This window comes from Micropterus dolomieu, linkage group LG13 (genome assembly GCF_021292245.1).
Source record: "Micropterus dolomieu isolate WLL.071019.BEF.003 ecotype Adirondacks linkage group LG13, ASM2129224v1, whole genome shotgun sequence".
In the NCBI taxonomy this organism is placed as follows: domain Eukaryota; kingdom Metazoa; phylum Chordata; class Actinopteri; order Centrarchiformes; family Centrarchidae; genus Micropterus; species Micropterus dolomieu.
Window position 1 is genome coordinate 19,131,560 of NC_060162.1, and position 22,307 is coordinate 19,153,866.

General features: G+C 40.5%; 2 protein-coding genes and 1 long non-coding RNA gene across 4 annotated transcripts in view; 2 read left to right on the forward strand and 1 right to left on the reverse strand.

The window, feature by feature from the left end:
* The first annotated feature begins 2,043 nt into the window (after positions 1 to 2,043).
* On the forward strand, positions 2,044 to 10,381 carry LOC123981428. 2 transcript variants are annotated; one of them, XR_006827763.1, is made up of 5 exons: positions 2,044 to 2,394; positions 4,821 to 4,967; positions 6,320 to 6,687; positions 7,474 to 7,544; positions 8,597 to 10,381. It is a non-coding gene; the product is annotated as an uncharacterized LOC123981428 (long non-coding RNA). The 2 variants fall into 2 exon arrangements; XR_006827762.1 differs by lacking the exon at positions 2,044 to 2,394 and adding an exon at positions 2,500 to 3,502.
* Positions 10,382 to 13,098: 2,717 nt separating this feature from the next.
* Positions 13,099 to 14,898, reverse strand: cldn23.1 (claudin 23.1). The gene is made up of 2 exons (XM_046066233.1): positions 14,880 to 14,898; positions 13,099 to 14,768 (listed from the first exon to the last, which is right to left on the reverse strand). The coding sequence occupies exon 2, from the start codon at positions 14,734 to 14,736 to the stop codon at positions 13,894 to 13,896; it is 843 nt and encodes a 280-aa protein (XP_045922189.1). The 5' UTR covers positions 14,737 to 14,768; positions 14,880 to 14,898; the 3' UTR covers positions 13,099 to 13,893.
* Positions 14,899 to 21,447: 6,549 nt separating this feature from the next.
* The window catches only part of tnksa (tankyrase, TRF1-interacting ankyrin-related ADP-ribose polymerase a), a 106,349-nt gene continuing 105,489 nt past the window's right edge, over positions 21,448 to 22,307 (forward strand). Inside the window, exon 1 of the mRNA XM_046066230.1 lies at positions 21,448 to 22,042. Within this exon, the coding sequence (XP_045922186.1) occupies positions 21,526 to 22,042 (517 nt within the window). The 5' untranslated portion in view covers positions 21,448 to 21,525. The remainder of the gene's footprint in view (positions 22,043 to 22,307) is intronic.

Here is a 22,307-nt window from a genome sequence, read left to right on the forward strand (position 1 = left end):
GGAGAGACCTGAAAATGGCTGTCCACCAACGTTTACCATCCAACCTGACAGAACTGGAGAGGATCTGCAAGGAGGAATGGCAGAGGATACCCAAATCCAGATGTGAAAAACTTGTTGCATCTTTCCCAAAACAACTCATGGCTGTATTAGATCAAAAGGGTGCTTCTACTAAATACTGAGCAAAGGGTCTGAATACTTATGACCATGTGATATTTCAGTTTTTCTTTTTTAATAAATTTGCAAAAATTTCTACATTTCTGTTTTTTTCTGTCAAGATGGGATGCTGAGTGTACATTACTGAGAAATAAAATGAACTTTTTTGATTTTTGGAAAATGGCTGCAATGAAACAAAGAGTGAAAAATTTAAAGGGGTCTGAATACTTTCCGTACCTACTGTATGTATTTAGAGTTGTTTTGGGGATATGGTTTGACAATTGTAATGGTTTATCATGTAGAAAAAAGGTTGATGGGTATTTTTAACACACATGACCTAATTTAGCTCAGCTGACTGTTAAAGAGCAGTTCATCTCCAAAACTGGAAAATACTGTGTACCATCCAAAACTGGTTTGATGCTTTGTGCTTGTTGGCATGGCATTAGCACTTTCTCAGTGTTTTAACAAAGTACATAGAAAATCCCAACAGTTAAACCACAGATCATCCTGACATCCTATGAGCTCTTTCAGTTTGTGCTCCGCCGAAATGTAGTCACAGCTTTCCATGTTATTATGTGTAGCTCTTTTGTAATTTGATACCAGTTGCAACAAAATGCTTCCTTGTGAGGTTTTGGTTGCGCAGAAAAGCATTTTGCATGAAAGATCCTATGGTTTTCAAATTTACCAACTGTCTATCAACCAAACTTGATAGAGATCTTTAGGACGTGCAGCTATTTTTTAAACTGAATTAATGTTGTCTGGTACAGTTCACTTAGCCCTTACCTTAGGGATAAATATCCACCTATTCTGTACCTAAAAATGTGTGCGTGTGGACAGGTGCATGTGTGCATAGTTTTAATAGGAATCATGCATACAGTACTCTTGACTCCACCTCACCCTGGAGCCAGAGAAAGCAAACATAGTCGACTCAGACCGGAAGGTGAAATATCTGAGTATAATGTGGAAGGCAATGTAAATAGAGGTGTGTGACTATGTGCATGTGTTTTGTTTTTTTGTGTGTGGACCAGGTCTATCCCTAATGTTTTATGGTATGCTGATATTAAAAATCTTTAGGTATTTTCATTTGTTTTTAAAGAAAAATGATTTAAGGGGGAAAAAAACTTTTGACATAAATAATTGTAATGGGAGACCCGCCACATCAGCAAAGTTTTCCTCATGAGGTAATATTCAAGACAAAGTCACACATGGTCACAGGAAATGTTTTTCAGCCATAATTAATAAGCACAGATACGGAAAAATGTGTATAATGCATTTTATGCAAATAAAAGTCCAAGGTTATAGTAATGTTTTGAAGTGTTACCACTTAAATTGTTACCATTGTTTAGGAGGTGTACCTGTTTGCATACTGGGTAACATTAGTGTTATAAATCATGTATTACGTGTTTGTATACTGATTATACATGCTAAATAGAGGCATTGCGATCAGATCCCGAACCACCTCTGTACAAAACAGCGGTTCTGCTCTGAGGTCTTTACCTTGCCCAAAAGGCCAAAAAGCCTTTAGAAATTTTTACTTTTAATGTATGCACATGTAACTCAAGGTTACATAGCCTACATTGGGACTTCAGACCAGAATACAGTGTCACAGCAGTGGTGTTTTCTCCCAGAAGCCAAGGGAAGCCAGATTTCCCCTGTTTTTATCAGTTTGTGAAAAATCTTTTAATGATTAACCAATCAGATGAGGTCATGCCACTGCCTAACCGTGATTAGTCAGGATGATGCCAAGGGCAGCGCTCTGGCTTCACGCCAATCAAATCACAGCACGCGATCAACGTCATTCAGATGAAATAACGGGAGCTGTTAGCAACTTTAGCAAAAAAATAAAGTTAGCAACTTTAGCTGGTACAGTTATGGAGGGTGGAGATATAGAGATTTTGAATTTTTAGTTATAATAGTTTTACTAAACTACCACAACATCTGCAATTTAAGATTAAATCTGACGGAAGACCAGCGCCAAAACTGGAGCTGGCCTGGAGAGGAAAAAGGGGTTTCAGACTTTAAATGAAGAAAACTATCCGTACAGAGTGGCAAATGTTGCTCAGCAACATTGCTCAAAAAGTTGCCCCGTGTATCATCTGTATAACGCTAGCTAGTAGCGCCAAATTTCGACTGACACTCTTGTTGCGGAAAACGTAAAAGCCAGTGGGAAGTTCTATAACCGGGTTATTGACCACTTCGCCACCATGAAAGACAGGAGAATGGCCTTCCTTTTCAAATAGGGTGAGTGAAATGTCACCTTCCCTCTCTCTGAACTTAACTGAATGGCAGCTATTTGTGCGATTTTTGATGTAGTTAACGTTATATTGTTTGCTTTGCTTTGCTTGCCTGGATTTAGCGGCGAATGAATAGTCAGTTGAAGTAACCTTATTGTTTTTACTGTGGTTGTGTACGCATAGATAATGAGCACCACAGACAGCACCTGCCACAGGGCACTGGGCCAGGTTAGCCTACCTGAATCATTGTTTATACACTGTTGGTCGGGAACTCGGTTGTTAGTCTTCAGTAACGTTAATGTTTTGTTATGAACATTTGGCCAAGCATTAAGAAGTATGTAGGCCTATTTGATACATGCACCACTGCTACTAAATTAAATGTCTTCAATTGTGTTCTGATTGAGCTTGTGAATGTACGCCTCGGTAAATGTAACTTTCAGCGTGTGTATTGATAACAGATAGTTCCAAAAAGGACATCCCTCTAACTTGGCTTCCCCAAACATTTACCCCACGCCATTGTGTCACAGGGTTCTAGTTCAAACTACTCAAAAATTGAGAAACACAGGGGTAGTTGAAAAATATTACAATAGTGTGATTTATTATGCCAGCCTCCAAAAGGTGCAAATTAAATAAAACTTTAAAAATAAAGTGCAAAACGATGAAAAGCAACAATACAGCCTCTGCAAGATTACATAATATTAGAAAAGGGAGTTCCTTAAGAAGTCATACATTATAACAAAAAATCAATCCAATAGGCAATCTGGAAGTTCCTTTCTCTGTAACAAAACCAAGACTCACTTCCCCAGTCTCTATTAAAACCAGTAGCCCCTCCCACTAAACTTTATAATTACAAGAAAATACAATGCACACGTTTTCTTACTTAATAAAGCATTTACCTCTTCTTATTGCTAAACATGAGCATCTATATAGGCTATTTACATACACATTTTCCTTCAACCAGAACAAGATATTTGCCGCATAAATTAATATAACAAACAAGAAATATCAGTTCACGTGACCGTGAAAGCACGCGAGAACATGCTATTTAACAGAGGAAAATGTTAGGCTCGTGTTTAGAGACGGCGGGGCGAACATGCAATGCACTTCAGTAAATGGTAAGCGAAACGTGTGTGTGTGAATGTGTGCGCAAATTAAAACAGAATTAGGTTACCAAGTGTGCACCCTTGGTTGCACTACTAAAACGGTGAACGAAAGCGTGATAAGAGCGAGCTATTACAACTTAGTCAGAATGAAAGGGAGCATAGCTGAGAGTGTGTACGCGCGCGTGCTGCGCGAAGTCATGCAGTAAAAATGTCTCTATTGTAATAGGTGATAGATGGTCAATGGGTTGGTTCCTGAATCGGAACAATACGAGAATGATGTATTGTTTCAGTTTTCTTAATGGTCCGGTTTGCGTTCACAAAGGCAAAAACTCAAACGATCCAGAAATTGTAAACAAAAGCCAAGTGGTGGAAATTGCTTTTTATTATTGGTCATAAAATCGGCGGATGGGAAAAAAAACAAACGTCCCTCCAACAACTTGTTATGCACCCTCTCTGGGAACTGAGAATAAATGGTTCGAATGGTGTTCACACCAGAAATGAATCGCTCCAGAGGTCACTTGGCAGCGGTCCGAGACACCACCCTTCGAAGACCAGAGAGTGGTTGTTTGGTCCGCACCAGAGTTATAGTCTGGCGGTCACACCAACGCAAACCACTCGTTAACAGGGTTCTGTTCAACCGGACTAAACGAGGCTGGTGTGCTCGCCCTAATTCCCTCAAGACTCTAAAGCCCCGAGGCATGTAGGAATCTGTAGGAATGCTTGCATTTAGGGGTTAGTTAAAATCTAGAATTGACTTGTAAGTAAATAAATCCCTATAAAAAATGGCCCACATAGAAATAAATCAAAGTAATTTTCTAAAGCATGCAGTGCAATAGGTGGAAAATACAAATGATATCTCTTGTTCTGCTGTATTTTATTTTTTCCTTTTTCAGAAAACTGTCCATCAGAAGTCAGTGTTACAGGAGTGAAACCCTAAATCGTTACTCTTGTAAGCAAGTGTAATGTTTACCATGTTCACTATCTTACTTTAACATATGTTAGCATGGTAACATATGCTAATTATTATTTCCCTTAGAGGCCTAAAAATCCATTTATAAGACTTTCTTACAATTACACAACAGATGTATGAATTGATTAATCTATGTCACACAGATATGTCAGTCTTGTCAGGTCTTTACAGCTGAGTCTTGTTCTAACAGCACCTTCTCTTTCCATTTTGGCAAGTATGTATATGACTCAGCCCATTCAGTGAAAAGGTGGAGGGAGGAGGAGCAGGAGATGTTATGCGTGTATGTGTGAGGGGAAAAAAACAGGCAGGTATTTTCAGGGCTCTGCTTTTTTCCTCTTCCCTCCTTCCTTTTTTTTGGAGATTCCCTCGCTGGACAAGGAACTTCAAACTCTTTTCCAAAGTCCAAGGACCTTTGGCACACACACGGATACACCTGATGACCCAACAACAAAAATTTTAAGTCCACTGTCTGCATTTTAAGACGCCAGGTCTGCATTCTTCGCTTGTGTGAGTATGTTTTTCATTTTCCCATATTTTGATATATTGCTGTGCTATTTCACTACACTTAATGCATGCCTTGAAGCCAGTGTTGGACACAATCTTGCTGTGTCGGTGGGAAACCTGAATGACAAGTAAAATAACGTCACCACCAGTTCTTTGAGTTAACCTGCCACTCTGTAGGATTTTGAATAATGGTCAGTCTTGTCTCTAAAATCTCGCACACCATTGCATTTATTGCATATGAGGCTGTGATGCAACACTGTGTTTAGCAGTCAACTTAATGTCTTAGGTCTATCTGTTGTGGCTCCAACTGGATTTCAGAATGTGCTCTTGATTTCATTCATGTATTGAGAACCTAAAGTAGAAACTGCAGGCACATTAACATAATTTTGTCTGACTCTTTTATGAATCAAGTACGTTAGTGAATGTGTACTGCACTGTTCAAATGATGCTTTGTTGTGTTCAGTGTTTTACATTCAGTTAGATCATTCTGTGTCCTTACATGCGTTTATTCTATATCCTGAGTCAGTCTCTGTAAGCCGGCTGGTTGTTGATGATGAAACAGGAGTTGTTAGGAAGAGTACTTTCTTGTGTTTCTCATGTGGAGAGCAGAAAAGCTGCTGCAGATATTTTGAATTTATTGAAGGATGGCGCCTTAAGATGCAGCATCTCATTTTCAAGGGGGTCACATTTTGTCTCTTAAAGCAAGATGTGCAGTCCTTCAAATTGTTTCCTTATTGCGTTCCTGCAGTTTGGCTATCATGACTTTTAAAAGTAAAATAAGTTTTAGGGCGAGACGCCACACAACAAACAGCTCATTCTGCCAGCGGACATCCTGTGTGTTGGCAGCGAACATCACATCTCAACAACTGTGGATCATGACAATTTCTGTCCCTGTCATATGTTTACCAAGTTGTTGGCTGGTTGTGGCTACGACTCTAGAGCTGATGCTGCATCATCCCAGAAACTCTTAACAATGAACTGATGAAAAGAGCTTTAACCGAGTTTACAGTGACACGACTTCACTGCAGTAATGATGTTTTTTGTTATTATATAAGATATAACTTTAAATTATGTCCCCAAACACATGAATGATCAAGAGCAAATGTGTTTGTGTGCTTTAATATTCAGTGTTATTTATAGAATTTCGATGAGTTACTCTGGCTATCCTGTGCTAATGACCTATGATTAAACAAAAACTTGTAACCAGGTGAGGAGAGAAAGATGGTCATGAAATGTGATGAACTGAACCTTAACTTTATCTTAATACTAGTGTTTTTCCTTGCTGAAAATAATCATTGAAAAGCCTGACAGAAAAGCCTATGTCTTTGTGATGTTTCCTTTTTTTTGTGTTTCAGGGTGTGGCTTCCTTATATTCATCTCTCTCCTGTTCTCCTTCCACTTATCACTCCCCGCCTAATTTTCCAGTGTTTCCTCCCTCCTCTACGATGTCCACCTATTTCCCTTCTCCCCAACCAAGTAGCAGCCTTCCCACCTGTGGAGCGATTAAGTGTAATGACCACGGTGTGTGTGTGGCTCCCCCTGGTGGCGGTGTCGATTTGGTGTGCGACTGTAAGCTGGGCTACCGGGGCGAATCCTGCGAGGAAACGGTCAATGGGTCATTAAGCGTACCGCTGACCTTGAGTGTGCTGGTCGTTGTCATCGGGCTGGTGAGCCTGGCTTTCATCTTAGCCAAGATAAGACGGAAGCGAAAGAAAAAGCACAGGTGCTGAAATTTTTAGAGCTTCTCCATTTGTTGTTTTTCAGGGAATAATTCAACCTTTTGGGGGAAAAATGCTTATTTGTTTTCTTTATGAGAGCGAGATGAGAAAAATGATATCAGTATTGTCTTTGTGTTAAAAACAGAGCTGGAATGAGGATGTGGTGCAACACATGCACCAACCTAGTGTTAATTAATAATTAATGAATAAAGTCTGCAGCTTCTAAAGATTAAGGCGGAGCTACCGTGTGTAACCTCCCCCTCCCAATCGCCGCACACAAACACACATGCTTCAACTATCAGTCGAGTATAGGCAAGACTTGACAATTCTGATTCGACTATGTAAATCCTTAGTCGGGGGCAGCCGGAGGCCTCACAGGCAACCAGCTGCAGACCACCGAACTTAACCATTATTGCTGTGAGTTTTGACCTATCTGGTAACCCACGCTATAGCCGGAGAATGCTGTATACTGTAAGTACTAAGCGTATGCCTGAATAGATGATTGTCAAGTTCCAGCCCATAACTTCCTCTAAAATCGCAAATTGTTGTTTTTACATTTCTGTTTATGTACAGGTTAAAAAACAAATTGGTAACATGTTAATTAGTGAGCTTTAGAGTTTTTGGTTGCTACTCAGAAAAGAGCAAGTGAAACTTCACCATAGGATCCAAAAATATAAATACACAGAAAATAAAGATTTTGTCATCCTTTACTAATAATAAGGGTTTCATAATGAACATAAGATGAGAAAATCTTCACAAATTAATTGTGTATTTTTGTGTGTCGTCCACAGGAGACATCTGGCAGCAAAACATGGCTACAACGTTGTCGTGTAATGTGGATAAATCTACGATTAGATCTGAGGTAGGCATTTGGTTGGAAATATTCATTTCCAAAATGCTTTCCATTTTGGCAAAGAGTATTATTAGCGGAGCATCAAATTTGAGTATAGATATCTGTATGAAATACAGAATGTAAAGTGTGTAAAAGTATCTTAATTAAGAAAAACATTCTCCTCCAAAAATACATTACTAACAAATATCACCATGTAACAAACTAACTCCTGGAACTTCCATAGTTAAAGGGGTCCTGTGGAGGTTTCTTGTACACCAACAAAAGTTATGTTTACATTCAGTGTTTCTCACTAAAGCGCATCGTGTGTAACCTTTCCATCTTACACACGTGCTAGTGTATTTAGGGGAGAATCATTTGACATGTGATACATGGTGGTGAGATGAAGGGGTGAAGAAGATGCTGGGGATCTGAATGAGAAGAAGGGAGGGCTTCTGCTAAGCTGAACTGGGCCTGGATCTGGTGAGCAGGAGGTGAATGGGGTTGAGGAGGGCTGCAGAGATTCGTGCTGAAATGACAGCTGTCAGCAGAGGAGAGAACAGATTTAAAGTGTGATGGTGACTTCATGATTGGCTGAGCTGATAGTGGTGACACCTGATTGGAAAACCAGGTGAGAACGCTGGTAGGGGCAGGGAGAAAATGTGAGTGAATGAAAGAGAGTGTTGTGAATGAATGATGCATAAGGACAGTCTTCCTGGTTAAACTTATGCTGAGCTTCATTTCCATTTATATTAGAATTCCCACATTGTTTACATCCATATTTGCTTGCTAGCAGTCTTCTTTTTCACTGCCTTTGTTTGCACATTGCTACGTTGTATAGATGCGTTACTGCCACCAACTGTCTGTGTAAAGGCAGGATGTGAATCGCACTGCCAGCATGTACACGCTGTTATGAAGAAAAGTAACATTGCTCCATAGCACTGCTAGTGATCAAGAACTCCACGGGGTGCCTTTAACTCAGACGGCTTAAATCCGTATATAAATGTGGAGGCCAGAAACCTTTCTGTCGCCATAATTGAGACACACAAATACATAAAAATAATGACTCTGTCATTCCCATCCAGGTCAACCACGACATTCTGGCCCGTGACACACTTGAGCTTCTATCCGCGAGAGAGAGAGAGAGAATTTTGTAAAAAGGGAATCACATCTTCTATTGTTGATGGCTGCCTCGTGGCAAAGAATCTACGGCGGAGATGCTGCAGCATCCCAGAAACTGAGTGACAGTGAACTGATGAACGGCGCTTTAACAGGGACACACCAACACTGCAGTAATGATATGTATCGTATGTGATTTGATGATGGAAAAATTACATTTTTAGTACATCCCCGAACACATGATTCATCAAGGGCAAATTTGTTTGTTTGCTTTAATATACATAGCGTTATTTATAGAATTAAGATGAGTGTGGCTATCCTGTGCTAATGACCAACAAACAAAAAATTCAACCATCAATCCCAACAGTAGGTAAATACATTTTGGTATTGTTGGTGCTATCCACACACTGACTGGATTTGTCGCTGTGCAAAAAAAATGAACAGACATTTATGGACTAAATGAGCCACTGAAGATGATGTTGACAGTGAGAAATGTCAGGACCTGTCTATACTGCCAATCAAAAGCTACTTCCTTGATCACATTTCCTGCATGGAAAATGTTTCCATAGATAAGTCTCCTAACACTGGCTACATTTAGTGAAATAATGCAAATGTTTTACTATCAGCTACTCTCTTTGACGGAGCAGTGGCTCCCTTTAAATACAGAGAGAGCACAGGTGACTGCTATAGTGCTAGTGAGTTGTTCTGCTGTGTTTTTTGTACTTAACACTGAAAGAGTTCATGCAGTGTTGAAGACCAAAAGCGGAAGAGCATCAGATGTTGGCACCGTAGTTCATTTCAAATAGGGTAGGCCTGGAATTCTAACCAGATTTGATTTGTCATTACCTCGTGATGAGGACAGGATGCACTCTAACCAGCATGATGGGGTTTTATTCAGTTGCTGTCATAAAGATTAAAACATTTTTGCACTTGGTGCAATAACAGAAAAGCATTTCATATCCTTTCTCTTTTTTTCTGTCTGAATAAAAGCAAAAGGGGTAATTTGTTATTAAAGGTAATCTGCAAATTGAGATTTGAAATCTGACTGAATGGATCCCCATGTTTTGGGAAAAAAGCAATAACAGACTTAAGTCTGCAAAAGCAGTTGTACATCCAGAGTCTTTTCTCCACATTGTGCACTTTGTTTCATGCATATTATGTCTCTTGTTATAAATGAGACCCAGTTCTTTCTGTAAATATAGAAAAAGAACACAAAGTTCTTTTTTCCACTGGAGAAAGAACTATGTCAACCACCCGAAACTTAAATGTCACACCTTCGCAGATCCTGTTTTTCTTCATTTTTTAAATTCCTCTCCTGTTGTATATGTTGGCAAAGTGCAGTTTAAAACATAAACTGATTTTATTGTCTTTTGGTTTGATTGATCTATCTAAATAGCTTTTGGTTTTATATGTAGTCGCTTTTGTTAAAATGGCTACTGCTGGTTGGTGCTGAATATTTACTAGCAACTGCTGCTTTTTACTTAAGATAAAATAAAAAGTTTTGTTTTTTGCATTATGTTGTCATTTCATCTCTGACAAATCTGTACATCCCGAGACAGGTTGTTCCACATTTGCAAAGCTAGTTCTGTACAGTCTATTGTTGTGGGCTATTTCATTGGCATGTGTACTTTTTAATTACAAAGTCACTGTCAGTTAGTGCACACTGTTTAATGAGTTTAGTTCACTTTTGTAATTCTACTGTATATAATGTATAATGTTCACTAACTTTCAAATAAAATGTACAAAAAGCCCAACAAGTCAATGTTTTACATAGTGCCTGAAGTCAGTCAGTACTTTCCTTTCACATGCTGCATTCTGGAAACATTTTCTGCACCAATTTATGGTGGAGATGTCTTTATTTATATGAAAGGAAACACAAAATGGCAGGTGAAAATTCAAAATATAAAAATATAATGTAGTAATCAGAAGCTTATTTTTTGTTTTAGCTTAATGTTTAAATTGCATTGCATGTTTTCTCATTGTGCAGACAAACCCTTTCTCAAAGCATTTTCCTTATTTATTACTGGAGTTATTTTGTTGCAAGCATTTTTTTAAAATTCTGATTCTGACATGTCCTCAGCATCCCCAGTGTAGGCTGAATGACACCTGGCTGTCAACCTTTTTTTTTTTTTTTTTTTTAATGTCCCACCCCATCCAAGCTGTGATTCATCTGTTCACAAAGAGTGACATTGACGAGTTACTTTATGCACTGGGCTGCATGAAAGGCACCCAGTGTCTTCCTCCTCTGTCTCTGCCCACAGAGATTAGCAGGCAAGCAAGCACTTTTTTTACACAAGACAAGGCAAGAACAGCTATAGCACTTTATTTAGCTGTTTACTATTTACAGTCAAGTCAAATCACTAGCTTGTTACACAGAAAATGTTGTTTAATAGTATCTTTTGTGTTATCATAATAATAATGCTACAAAGTAATGGCTCTGACACTTTAAAATCATTGCTAAGTTGTTTTGATCCTTGGTGTCAATGTGTATTAACACTGAAAACAGTTGTCTGCCTCTGTGTGTGTTGTGTGCACACCAAAACATACACTGCTGCCTGTTTAAGCACTTTCTGGGATCCAGTGACAGGTTGGTATCAGCGTCAATGCTTTGTAAATTCAAAGGGGACCGAGACTGAGATCTATAACTATGCAGGCTGACCAGCTCACAGTCTTTTGTTATTTGAGAAAATATGTAGGCTATCTGCAGGAAGGATCTGCCATGAGGGTGACACCATGTGAACACCTGCTTTACTATTATTGAGCAGACATTGCATGTTCACAGAAGGAGGAGCACATTGAAATAATCGCAAAATAAACTGTAGTACTATAAAAGTTGGTGGTATGTTAAATGTTTGTTTATTAAAGGGGAACGCCACTGATTACATACATAATAGTAGGCTTAATAGTCACGGGGAGTGCTACGTGCCTATGAAAAGAGTTGTATTAGGATATGTGTTCTGTGGGTGCGGAGGAGCTTTCTAATATAGGGGGTATCTCAGTTGGACTCGGAGGAAAGCTTGCGTTACAGAATGTACAGTCTTTTATCACATCTTTAAACGTGACATCTATCCTTACCCCACCTATCTTAGACTATCGTTTTATGAGTCAGTGCTTTCTGTGTGGCAATTTTATGGACAGTTGTGTGACGACACATCTTGAAACCCTCTTTCAGAAATCAGCTCTATTACAGATGCCAGTAAATTTGTCTTGTTGGATCTGTTATCGTTACCATGAGAATGAAGAATTTGATTAATATTAACAGCACCTGCCTTATTATTTACATTATTTATCCTGCATTTATGGTAAATGTGAATATAAATTTGAATATATACTCTATACTAACTGAATTATTATCAGGAGAAGCCTAAAAATTTTTTTGTATTTTACAAGACAAAAAGCAACAATATAACATAATGAAATTAAATTGTTTCTGTCCCATAAAACAAGTGTCAGGAGCCCTGCATCCCAACCACAAAAGCATTATCGCCCTCAAAGAGCTTCATTGTCTAATAGCATAGTAAAATCAGAGGAAGTGGGACTGAAGAGGGCAAGACAAAGCCTGATTAATTCTTATGATTGCCCTTCAATGAAGCAGGGCCTAATTGGCAGCTTTAAGGTGTACTTCTGATCCAAAAACATTACAAAATCTGTGTTTTTTATGATGATTTTCAATTATCCTGCTTAGTCAACTTGAAAATGGAAGAATTATTAAAAAGCATTCTGATATTATGGCCCAGTCAGTCAGCAGCATTTTCCATTTCAGCTGTCCATTGAGAAACTATTACTCTGAGTGGTTGTTTGTTTTGTTGCTTTGTTTTAAGTACAATAATGGTACAGTATTTCTATATAAAGATTTTCTACTTTCCATTCCTGTTTTTACAGCTGTAGGAGCTGATCCACTCATTATGGCAACACCTTGCTTTGCTAACCTTTGCTTTGAAAAGTGCCAAACTCCACGTCTAATTCTGGCTGTGGCATTCAACAGGGTCCTGCGGGGAGAACTGCATTGTGATTTGTTTGAGGCCAATTTAAGAACGCCAGCAGTGAAGCGCCGCCTTGTTTGAGATGTTCACCCAGTTTAAACAGAGAAGGTAATGTTGTCAGACAACATGCGTTAAGAAAACAACCACTCAGACCGGTCAGGCTACATTGTCTGTATGCTTATGGTTTTTACTGAGCAGACAGGGAGGAAAAGAAAGGAACATATCCCTGTAAAATGAAGCCTGTCTGTATGTGTCTTTGATTAGTGTCCATAATGACTTCTGCCCTTTCTTTCTTTCTTATGCGACCTTCTCAGCAGAGACTCCTGCTTTTTACAATAATGTTACATCAAAAACATCACTGCATTGTCATCATAACCACAGCTATGCTTACACTTGCTTCCACCCAAGCGAAACAAAAAGAGTAAGGCTGTGGAAAGGGACTCAGTCATCTGTTATTATTAGGAAACACAGTGCACATTTAATAAACAGCTCTTGTGTCACAGATCATTTAGAAGATATTTGATCACCTCATGTGGCCTGTTATCTTACAAGGTTGGCTATATTTGTAAAGTGCATTAGAATGCAGAATTTACATTTAACAAAAATACTGTACACAGAAAGAAAATGCAAAACAACCTTCCTTAAAGATGGGAACTATTTATAAATTGAGTTCAGTGTAATTCGCATAATGTAAAAGACAGCCACAGTAAACTTCAACTCAATATCATTTTTCTCACAATAATACAGAATTCCGCACTTCCTTTCATTTTCTCACATTATAATATTAATCTCACCGTTACCTATATGACAATAACTGCTTGAGGCCTACACCTAAAATGTATTATAATGACGTTAGCATTAAACATAACCCATCTTAACCCATGATGAATCTCACCTGTCCCCCATGGATCTGTCACTCACACATCATTACACACTATTTTAGATGTATGCCTTCAGGTATTACTGACCCAATGATGAAACACAATAATATCCAAAGAAGCGTTTAAATGATTCTGCTTTGCTTAATAGTGAGTTTACAGTGATTTCATAATATTTAATGTATTTGATCTCTTGGTACCACAGAAATATTCCTTTATGGCCTCAAAATAATTCTACATCAACTATAAATGTGGTGACTCCGATCTCCTGTTGTTACTACAGTACTCTCTTGAATCCTACAGCTTCTTCCTATAATAATTTCCACTCTCTGTCCCTTTTGTTATCTCCAAGTCGTTTTCCTCTCCTGTGGGGTTTTGAGTCTCCAGATTTGGGTCATGTGCCTATAGGTCGACATCATAGGGTCTTCTGCTGTAGCCCGGATTGACTGTCCGGGGTGCGGGGCTCTTGGCCCGGGGGAAAGACACATCATCATCCATGGAGTCCCTGGAGTATGCTACGCTGCTGCTGGCGGTGCTCCTTGCGGGGCTCCTGGCCCGGTTAATGTTTGGCACTTCTACTCGTCTCGGCGGCGCCTTCTGGTGGTTGAACCGGCCGCTCGTGAGCTCTTCAACCCGAGTCTCCCCTCGGTTCTTACCTCCGCAGCAACGGCAGATCCCGATGAACATGACGAACCCGCCCAAGATCTCAAATATCCCGCCGATGTAGCCCAGGACGATGCAGTAGCCGACCTGCACATTTGTTTGCGAGGTCACCGTTGAGATGTTGGTTAGGATATGGGTGTACCAGGCGATGGGAATGATGGTCATGACGCCTGAGAGGAATATCAAAATTCCGCCAAGGCCGGCCACTATCCAGTTAGGTCTGTCTTTCCAGCAGCGGACCCCAGGGATGGCTACGCAGAGCCCGATTACAGTCACGATGAGAGAGGCCACCATCAAGCCCTTGGCGATCGGGATGATCTGGTTGTTGAAATATAGGGTGTCCTGCTGGTTGCACGTCACTTGCGTGCTGACTGTGCTGGCACTGCAGATGTCCCAGATGCCTTGCTCGATGTACTGGGTGCTCGGGATGTTGGGTAGGTTGTTGAGGGTCCTCCAGTTTGGGGCCACGGTGGCGATCAGGTCCAGGAGCAAGCCGCAGGGAGCGAAAACCATCCCGAAGATCAGGATGCCCGGGGTGCGCATGGATAACCGGACCCACTCCTGATTTGATTGCCTCGGCATGATTGCTGCTGTTGGTGCGTTTGTTCTTACTCCTGAAGTCAGTGTAGTAATTTAGACAAGAGCGTATGAGTTTTGACAGCAACACCTGGTCTTAAAAAACAAGTCTGACTGAAACCTGGAAGTGGGCGGGGCTTTGGCCTTACCTGTCTGCCTCAGGACAGGTGTGGCACGCCGTGCGCAGCCGGGTCACACTGGCCTGGGAGCTTTTTTATCTTCAACAGCAAAGACGGAAAGAGCAGAGTTTCGATGACTCTTATTATGCAAATATGACCATACGTGATAAAGAATAAGAAAGAGATCGAGATTTTTTGTCAGCGAATAGTCTAAACTATTTGGAGCGGGGCGTGCCTTATCACCAGCTTGCTCAAATTTCAGTAGCCTATATATTAATATAAGTAAGCTTTGTCTACTATATTTAGCCAAAAGCCTACTCCTTTGTTAACTCGCCCAAATTGACTTGTTCCATAATGGTTTGGGACTGCAGTCAAAAAAAAAAGAAGTCATGACTCCGATGAAATAAAAGTGTCTGCACATAGGATCTACAAATAATACATTACATTGGGCCTATTATTAGACCTATCGCAGATTTCTCACAGATCTTTAGCTATTAACCATAACATAGGCTATATGTTTTTGTTTTTTAGCACTTTGGCGACTTAATAGAAGAAAAGAGCCCAAGATGGTTATGAATGGGGTGCAATTAATACAATAAAAAATAATTTAATGATCAGGTTTAGTAGAACATGGAACTATTTTTGGTATGAATGAAGTTCTGCAGGAATCTTCTGACAGGCATGCAAATACCTTTCTGCCTCGCTGTATTTGTCTCCTCTTCTCTCCCATGTAGTTCTATCTGCACATCAGTCTTTCGCTGTAGCCTATCTGTTTATCTTGCTTTTTCTTACCCCTGCTGTTTCTGAGGTTTCTTCTCACGTTAGTCTGATAATCCCATGACGGTATTTACAAATGCTAATAAAGTCTCTTCAGAAGGTTAAGTTCATAGGTGCATATTAATGATTCCCAAAACCTCAAACAAACAAAAAAAACTCCCTTGACTGTGCACAGACCCTGAAAGCAGGATGAGAGTGTAACTCTCTAACTCAGTGGTTCCCAACCTGGGGCGCCAGAGATGAAGGGGGTGTCCAAAGCTTTATCTCTTTTGAGGTTGTCAAAAAAACTTTGATTAGCACATTTAAAAAAAAATGTTCTCACTTAAAATAATAGGCAGACTACTTAGTAGTAGGGCTGTAATGGTTTTGAAACAAAGACCAAAATCGCGACACATAAATCCATGATCTCGTGTTGCGGATTGGAGAGACAGAACCGCGACATACCCGCTCATTGGACTGTTGAGCTCTCATTAAAACAGTGCAACTGCGGCGGCGGCTGGTGGGCTCGGTGTATCTTGTTGGCTATTTGTGTTAACAGTAGGCCTAGTTTACTGTAGGTCACGCCGGTTTGCTCTGCCTCTTTCTGTCTCTCTCTCCCTGCATGTGTCTCAGCTGACTTTCTCCATCAGCAGTACATTTCATTAAGTCGCCCTGTTTAATAAATTCACCTGTGATTCAGTTTTAATGTGTGCATGTGGATCAAAACTGAAACTTAACGTTAGTGAGTGACATCTGCAATGGTGCGTTCACTGTCGCTCCGTAATGTCACATTTCCTGCTTGTTCGTTAACATAATAGTACCAGGTGACCTCTCCCTCACCGTTTCTCTGCAAAATGCTGAAGTGGTTTACTAAATATACTTTGGCAGGTGCAACTATACCTGTCCGGCCTGCCCAAGTAGAGTAGGCTATATGTTGAAAGCGCTTAAGTTAGTGCAAGCTGTAGGCCTATATTTTGTAAATATTAGCCTACACCTTAATATTACACCTTATACTCTTTCTTGGTATTAAACAATACCAAGAAACAAAACACCAGGAGACTGTTGGTGAAGGCCAACCAAGAGCTGGCATTTGACTCATTCATTTGACTCAATTTGTTCGCTATTAGTAAGTAATTACATAATAATTTTCTGTGTGCCTGTTTTGTCAGCTTTAGGGGGGGCGCCAAGGAAAAAAGGTTGGGAACCACTGCTCTAACTGCCCTCATACAGCCATCAACTTTATCAACCACACATGAAAGTGATTAAGTTTCTAAGGAACTGAACAACCTGAGAACAACTGATGTTTGCCCATTAACATCCCATTTGATTTTTACCAAAATTTTGTCCCTGTAGTCACGAAAACAGGCACTTTTATTTGAAAGAATAACAACATGAAGATCTAAGAGGGGATGAGACCTTGATTTCATGCAATACAAGCTAAGTCAATAGTTTTCACCAAATGTATAGTATGTGCAATTTTATTCCTTTAAATGTAATCCTTTAACAGCAATTGTCGCTGATGGTACAAATTCAAACTAGTCAAATGTTTTTAAAGCTGTGGGGATGTTTTTGTTTGTTCTTCTTTTCAGGCCAGTTGGAGAAAGTATGAGAGGTATGTCAACCATCCAGACTCACCTTTGCATAGTCATCCCCTGACAAATTCTTGCTTTATCAAACAGGATCACTCAGCTGTCGCGTGTTTGTTGTCAGTTGTCACACCATTACTGTACTTGTTGCAGACACATGAATACAAACAGACATAAAAACCATCTGGATCTGTTGTGAAACACTTTACATTTTCATGTTTAAGTTTTGGTGCTGATACTACCACCACCACTGCTACTAAGGGGAAACAATGACCAACATTATCAAAATGCCAAAGCCTTATATAATTTGTCTGTGGTAGCTTATGGGTCTGGTTAGGACTTCTGGTGACTAATAAATATCCGCCCTTGCATTCATTAGTGTTGCTTTACATTGAGAAAGTCCTTGACTCAGATCACAGCCCTCCATCTCGAGTTTTCATCATGTTTTGGTGGATTTTCCTTTGGGTGCCCAGGTTTCTTTCTGCACTACAAAAACACACAGCTCAGGTTACAAAAACCTACAAATTCAATAATATGCCAGTGACTTTTAATGTGTTGGTCTCTTTGTAAAAACTGGTGTTATGTCGAGTAAAAACAAGACAGTTTCCACCACAGATTGTATGCTGACATATAGCCCTTAGGTTTCTGAATTTAAGGTTGCAGTTTAATTTGGACAAGAGGGTGCAGCACAAGTAGTGGAGCAGAGGTGGAACAATTGACAAACAAAACCAGTGTGGCAACAGGACTTGGCAGGCTGAGTTACCTGTCAAACAATCACACACACGCATATTAAAAAATTGTGGGGTGGTGGTGTCATCCTTTAAGCTCCGGTCCTCTCTCAGAGGCCTGGGAGTTTGAGGGTTCTGTGTAGTATTTTAGCTGCTCCTCTTCTGGACAGAGACAGATGTACCTAGAATCTGATGGAGCCACTCTCCCAGTTTGGGGGTCACAGCCCCCAGAGCTCCGATTACCACTGGCACCACTGTTGGTTTCACTCTCCACATCTTTGGTAGCTCCTGTCCTCCATGATTAGTGCTTCTTTGCCATCCTTTAGTCCACCCTTTTCTAGCCACTGATGAATTTTCAAGGATTTCTTGATGTCAGCCACTTCTTCTGTCTATTGGTACATGCCGTGCAGCTGCTTGTCTCTCCAAGATGGTTCTTCCTCCGCCTTGTCATCATTGTCAGGTTTCTGCTGCTTGAAGTATTCACTTAGCCAGTCATTTTTGGGGGCCACCTTCCTGATGTAGGTGGATCTTTGTTGTTTCATTGTGGACAGTGGTTTTGACAATCACTAGCCCTCAACCTCCCTTATTCTGCTTAATGTACAGTCTCAGGTGCTGGATTTGGGCTGAAGCCCTCCGTGCACTGTCAATATCAGTGGCCTCTATCTCCTCCTTTGGCCAATTTATTATACCGGCGAGGTGTCTGATGACTGTCGGGGCGTGTGGCTCAGATCTTGTTCTTCCTTGTTTGTGGCTGCACAGAGTAGGCTACAGAGCACACATATCTAACGGAATGAGACAGAAATGTACCACCTTTCAGACAGTTTGCACAAATGGTAAAGCCATGGTGTTTTAGAAGCAGCAAGTGAGGGTTCAGCATGCAAGTGAAGAACTTTTATTGCAGAAAAAATATATATATACACACAGGTGCTGGTCATATAATTAGAATATCATCAAAAAGTTGATTTATTTCAGTAATTCCATTCAAAAAGTGAAACTTGTATAATGTATACATTCATTCCACACAGACTGATATATTTCAAGTGTTCATTCCTTTTAATTTTGATGATTATAACTGACAACTAATGAAAACCCCAAAATCAGCATCTCAGAAAATTAGAATATTGTGAAAAAAGTCAATATTGAAGACACCTGGTGCCACACTCTAATCAGCTAATTAACACAAAACACCTGCAAAGGCCTTTAAATGGTATCTCAGTCTAGTTCTGTAGGCTACACAATCATGGGGAAGACTGCTGACTTGAGAGCTGTCCAAAAGACGACCATTGACACCTTGCACAAGGAGGGAAAGACACAAAAGGTCATTGCTAAAGAGGCTGGTTGTTCACAGAGCTGTGTGTCGCATTTCTTGTGTCAAGCCACTCTTGAACAAGACACAGCGTCAGAAGCGTCTCGCCTGGGCTAAAGACAAAAAGGACTAGACTGCTGCTGAGTGGTCCAAAGTTATGTTCTCTGATGAAAGTCAATGTAGCATTTCCTTTGGAAATCAAGATCCCAGAGTCTGGAGGAAGAGAGGAGAGGCACAGAATCCACGTTGCTTGAAGTCCAGTGTAAACTTTCCACAGTCAGTGATGGTTTGGGGTGCCATGTCATCTGCTGGTGTTGGTCCACTGTGTTTTCTGAGGTCCAAGAAAACACGCACCGTCTACCAGGAAGTTTTAGAGCACTTCATGCCTCCTACTGCTGACCAACTTTATGGAGATGCAGATTTCATTTTCCAACAGGACTTGGCACCTGCACACAGTGCCAAAGCTACCAGTACCTGGTTTAAGGACCATGGTATCCCTGTTCTTAATTGGCCAGCAAACTCGCCTGACCTTAACCCTATAGAAAATCTATGGGGTATTGTGAAGAGGAAGATGCGATACGCCAGACCCAACAATGCAGAAGAGCTGAAGGCCACTATCAGAGCAACCTGGGCTCTCATAACACCTGAGCAGTGCCACAGACTGATCGACTCCATGCCACGCCGCATTGCTGCAGTAATTCAGGCAAAAGGAGCCCCAACTAAGTATTGAGTGCTGTACATGCTCATACTTTTCATGTCCATACTTTTCAGTTGGCCAACACTTCTAAAAATCCATTTTTTGTATTGGTCTTAAGTAATATTCTAATTTTCTGAGATACTGAATTTGGGATTTTTATTAGTTGTCAGTTTTAATCATCACAATTAAATGAAATAAACATTTGAAATATATCAGTTTGTGTGTAATGAATGAATATAATATCCAAGTTTCACCTTTTGAATGGAATTACTGAAATAAATCAAGTTTTTGATGATATTCTAATTATATGACCAGCACCTGTTGAGTGGGTGAAGCTGTTCTGAAGTTATTACCAATCGTCTCCACTAGGTGGCAACACCGGCTCAACTGACTTCACTCCTCTACAAAATCAGTGGGCTAAAACCATAGACTGTATATAAAAAGGCTAAAACATACACATGTGTATCTATGGGGCTAAAAGAACCCCTCATATATTAATTATCATTCTCCTTCTGTCCTTTCGATACGTCCACAATCGACATTTCTTGTGCATTTTGTGAAGTTGCTGATCAAAGACTGAGAAATAAAACATCAACTAACTCAATTTACTGTGTCTGTCGATTATGCGTCCTAAACTGTATTATTACTAATGTAACAAAAAGAGGGCACTAGAAATCAGAATCAGCTTTGTTGCCAGGTATGTGTACATATATGAGGAATTTGACTCAGGATTGTACATTGCTCATGATGTGCTTACTCATAAAGAAATACCATAACACAATAATAAAATAATAATAAAATAAAATCAGACACAAACTACAATATAGACAACACTAATATATACACTATGAACAAAACAATATAGACATTGACAAATAGGGCAGTGATCAGAGTGCAAAGGATGCAAGAGTAAACTATTATTGTCATTATGTACATGTAGAATGGTGGATATGATATACAGGTACACATACACATACATGCAATCATGTACACATGAACACAGTGTGATGGAGCATAGTGCTAAGGATGCTGGAAATAAATAAATAAATAAAATCAGACGAGTGCCATCTGACAAACGTGGCCTGCAACACAACCCCAATCACACACATTAAATAAGAGCACATAAGTAGGCTATAGCCTATTCTATGCCTAAATAAGAGTAAACATGTTTAATTTTTGTAAAGTAAAGCCTATCCTACCAAATATTTCCATTGGCTTGTCCCCCTTGAATTGGAAAGAATATGCAAACCTCCTAGCTTAACGTTATCTACCCACCAAATAACTTTTTTAAAATCCCCCCCAAATACCGTAGGCTATATCATTTTTCACAGAAACTAAAAAAAGCTTCTCATAGGCTAAATATACAGCTAAATATGCATAAAATGGCAGGGAGCCACATTTTTACAAATCATTTTAGTCTGTAATCCTGCATAAAGATTGTGTTACTAATGAAGCTGTCATAATATCCCAGTAAAGCTTTCATACACATTTTTGGAGTCCAGTCCAGCAAACGTTAATCCCAGTAAGGCCAAGCGGAAGTTGGACTTTCCTGGGCAGGAAATTGTCAGCAGTGTTTTTGTTGCTAGTGGGGTCTGTTGTGAAAATGGCGACGCCTCGTCGCACCTCTCAGCAGCAGCAACCAAACTCCCTGCTGTCCTCCCCGCCCCGCGGCTCCTCTCTACCCGTCACCCCGCCTGGCTCTCCGCCGGCACCCACCGACGATGCCAACCCGCTTCCCCGCAGAGGCGCGGTGGAGAACGCGGCTGACGGTGAGGTAGCCCCTGCCTCTCCCACCACCACCTCCCCTGCTCCGGCCCTCGCCAGCAGCAGCAGCAGCAGCAGCAGCAGCTCCACCACCACTAGCAGCAGCGCTAGCTCTCCGACCACCACCGAGGGTAGCGGTACCAGCCCCGGCTCTACGCCCGACTCGGGCAGCGGTAACCCGGGCAGCAGCAGCAGCAGCAGCAGCAGCAGTGGCAGCGCAAACGGGGCTTTCAGGGAGCTGTTTGAAGCATGTCGAAACGGGGATGTTTCGAGGGTGAAGAAACTCGTCGATGCTGTGAATGTGAACGCTAAAGACATGGCAGGACGTAAATCGACACCGCTGCATTTTGCTGCAGGTAAGTTAACCATAAAGAATAAAAAGCATGTGTTAGCACTATTATATGTGTTACCCCAACAGGTTTTTGGATGGTGCTGGCAGACGAGAACAGAAAAGAATTGAAATGCACCAACCAAGAAAAACACCTTTTTCATTTTTTCTCAAAAACATATAGGGTAACTTATTGCTGTCATCCAATGTTAAAGGTCTCAGTCACACCAAAAATCCCATATAAAAAAGTTTACAAGGACACGCAAGTATACCACACAATGTGTATGGATAGA

Coding starts and splice junctions, on each gene's coding strand:
- cldn23.1 (XM_046066233.1), bottom strand. CDS start 14,736: ATGCCGAGGCAATCAAATCAGGAGTGGGTCCGGTTATCCATGCGCACC.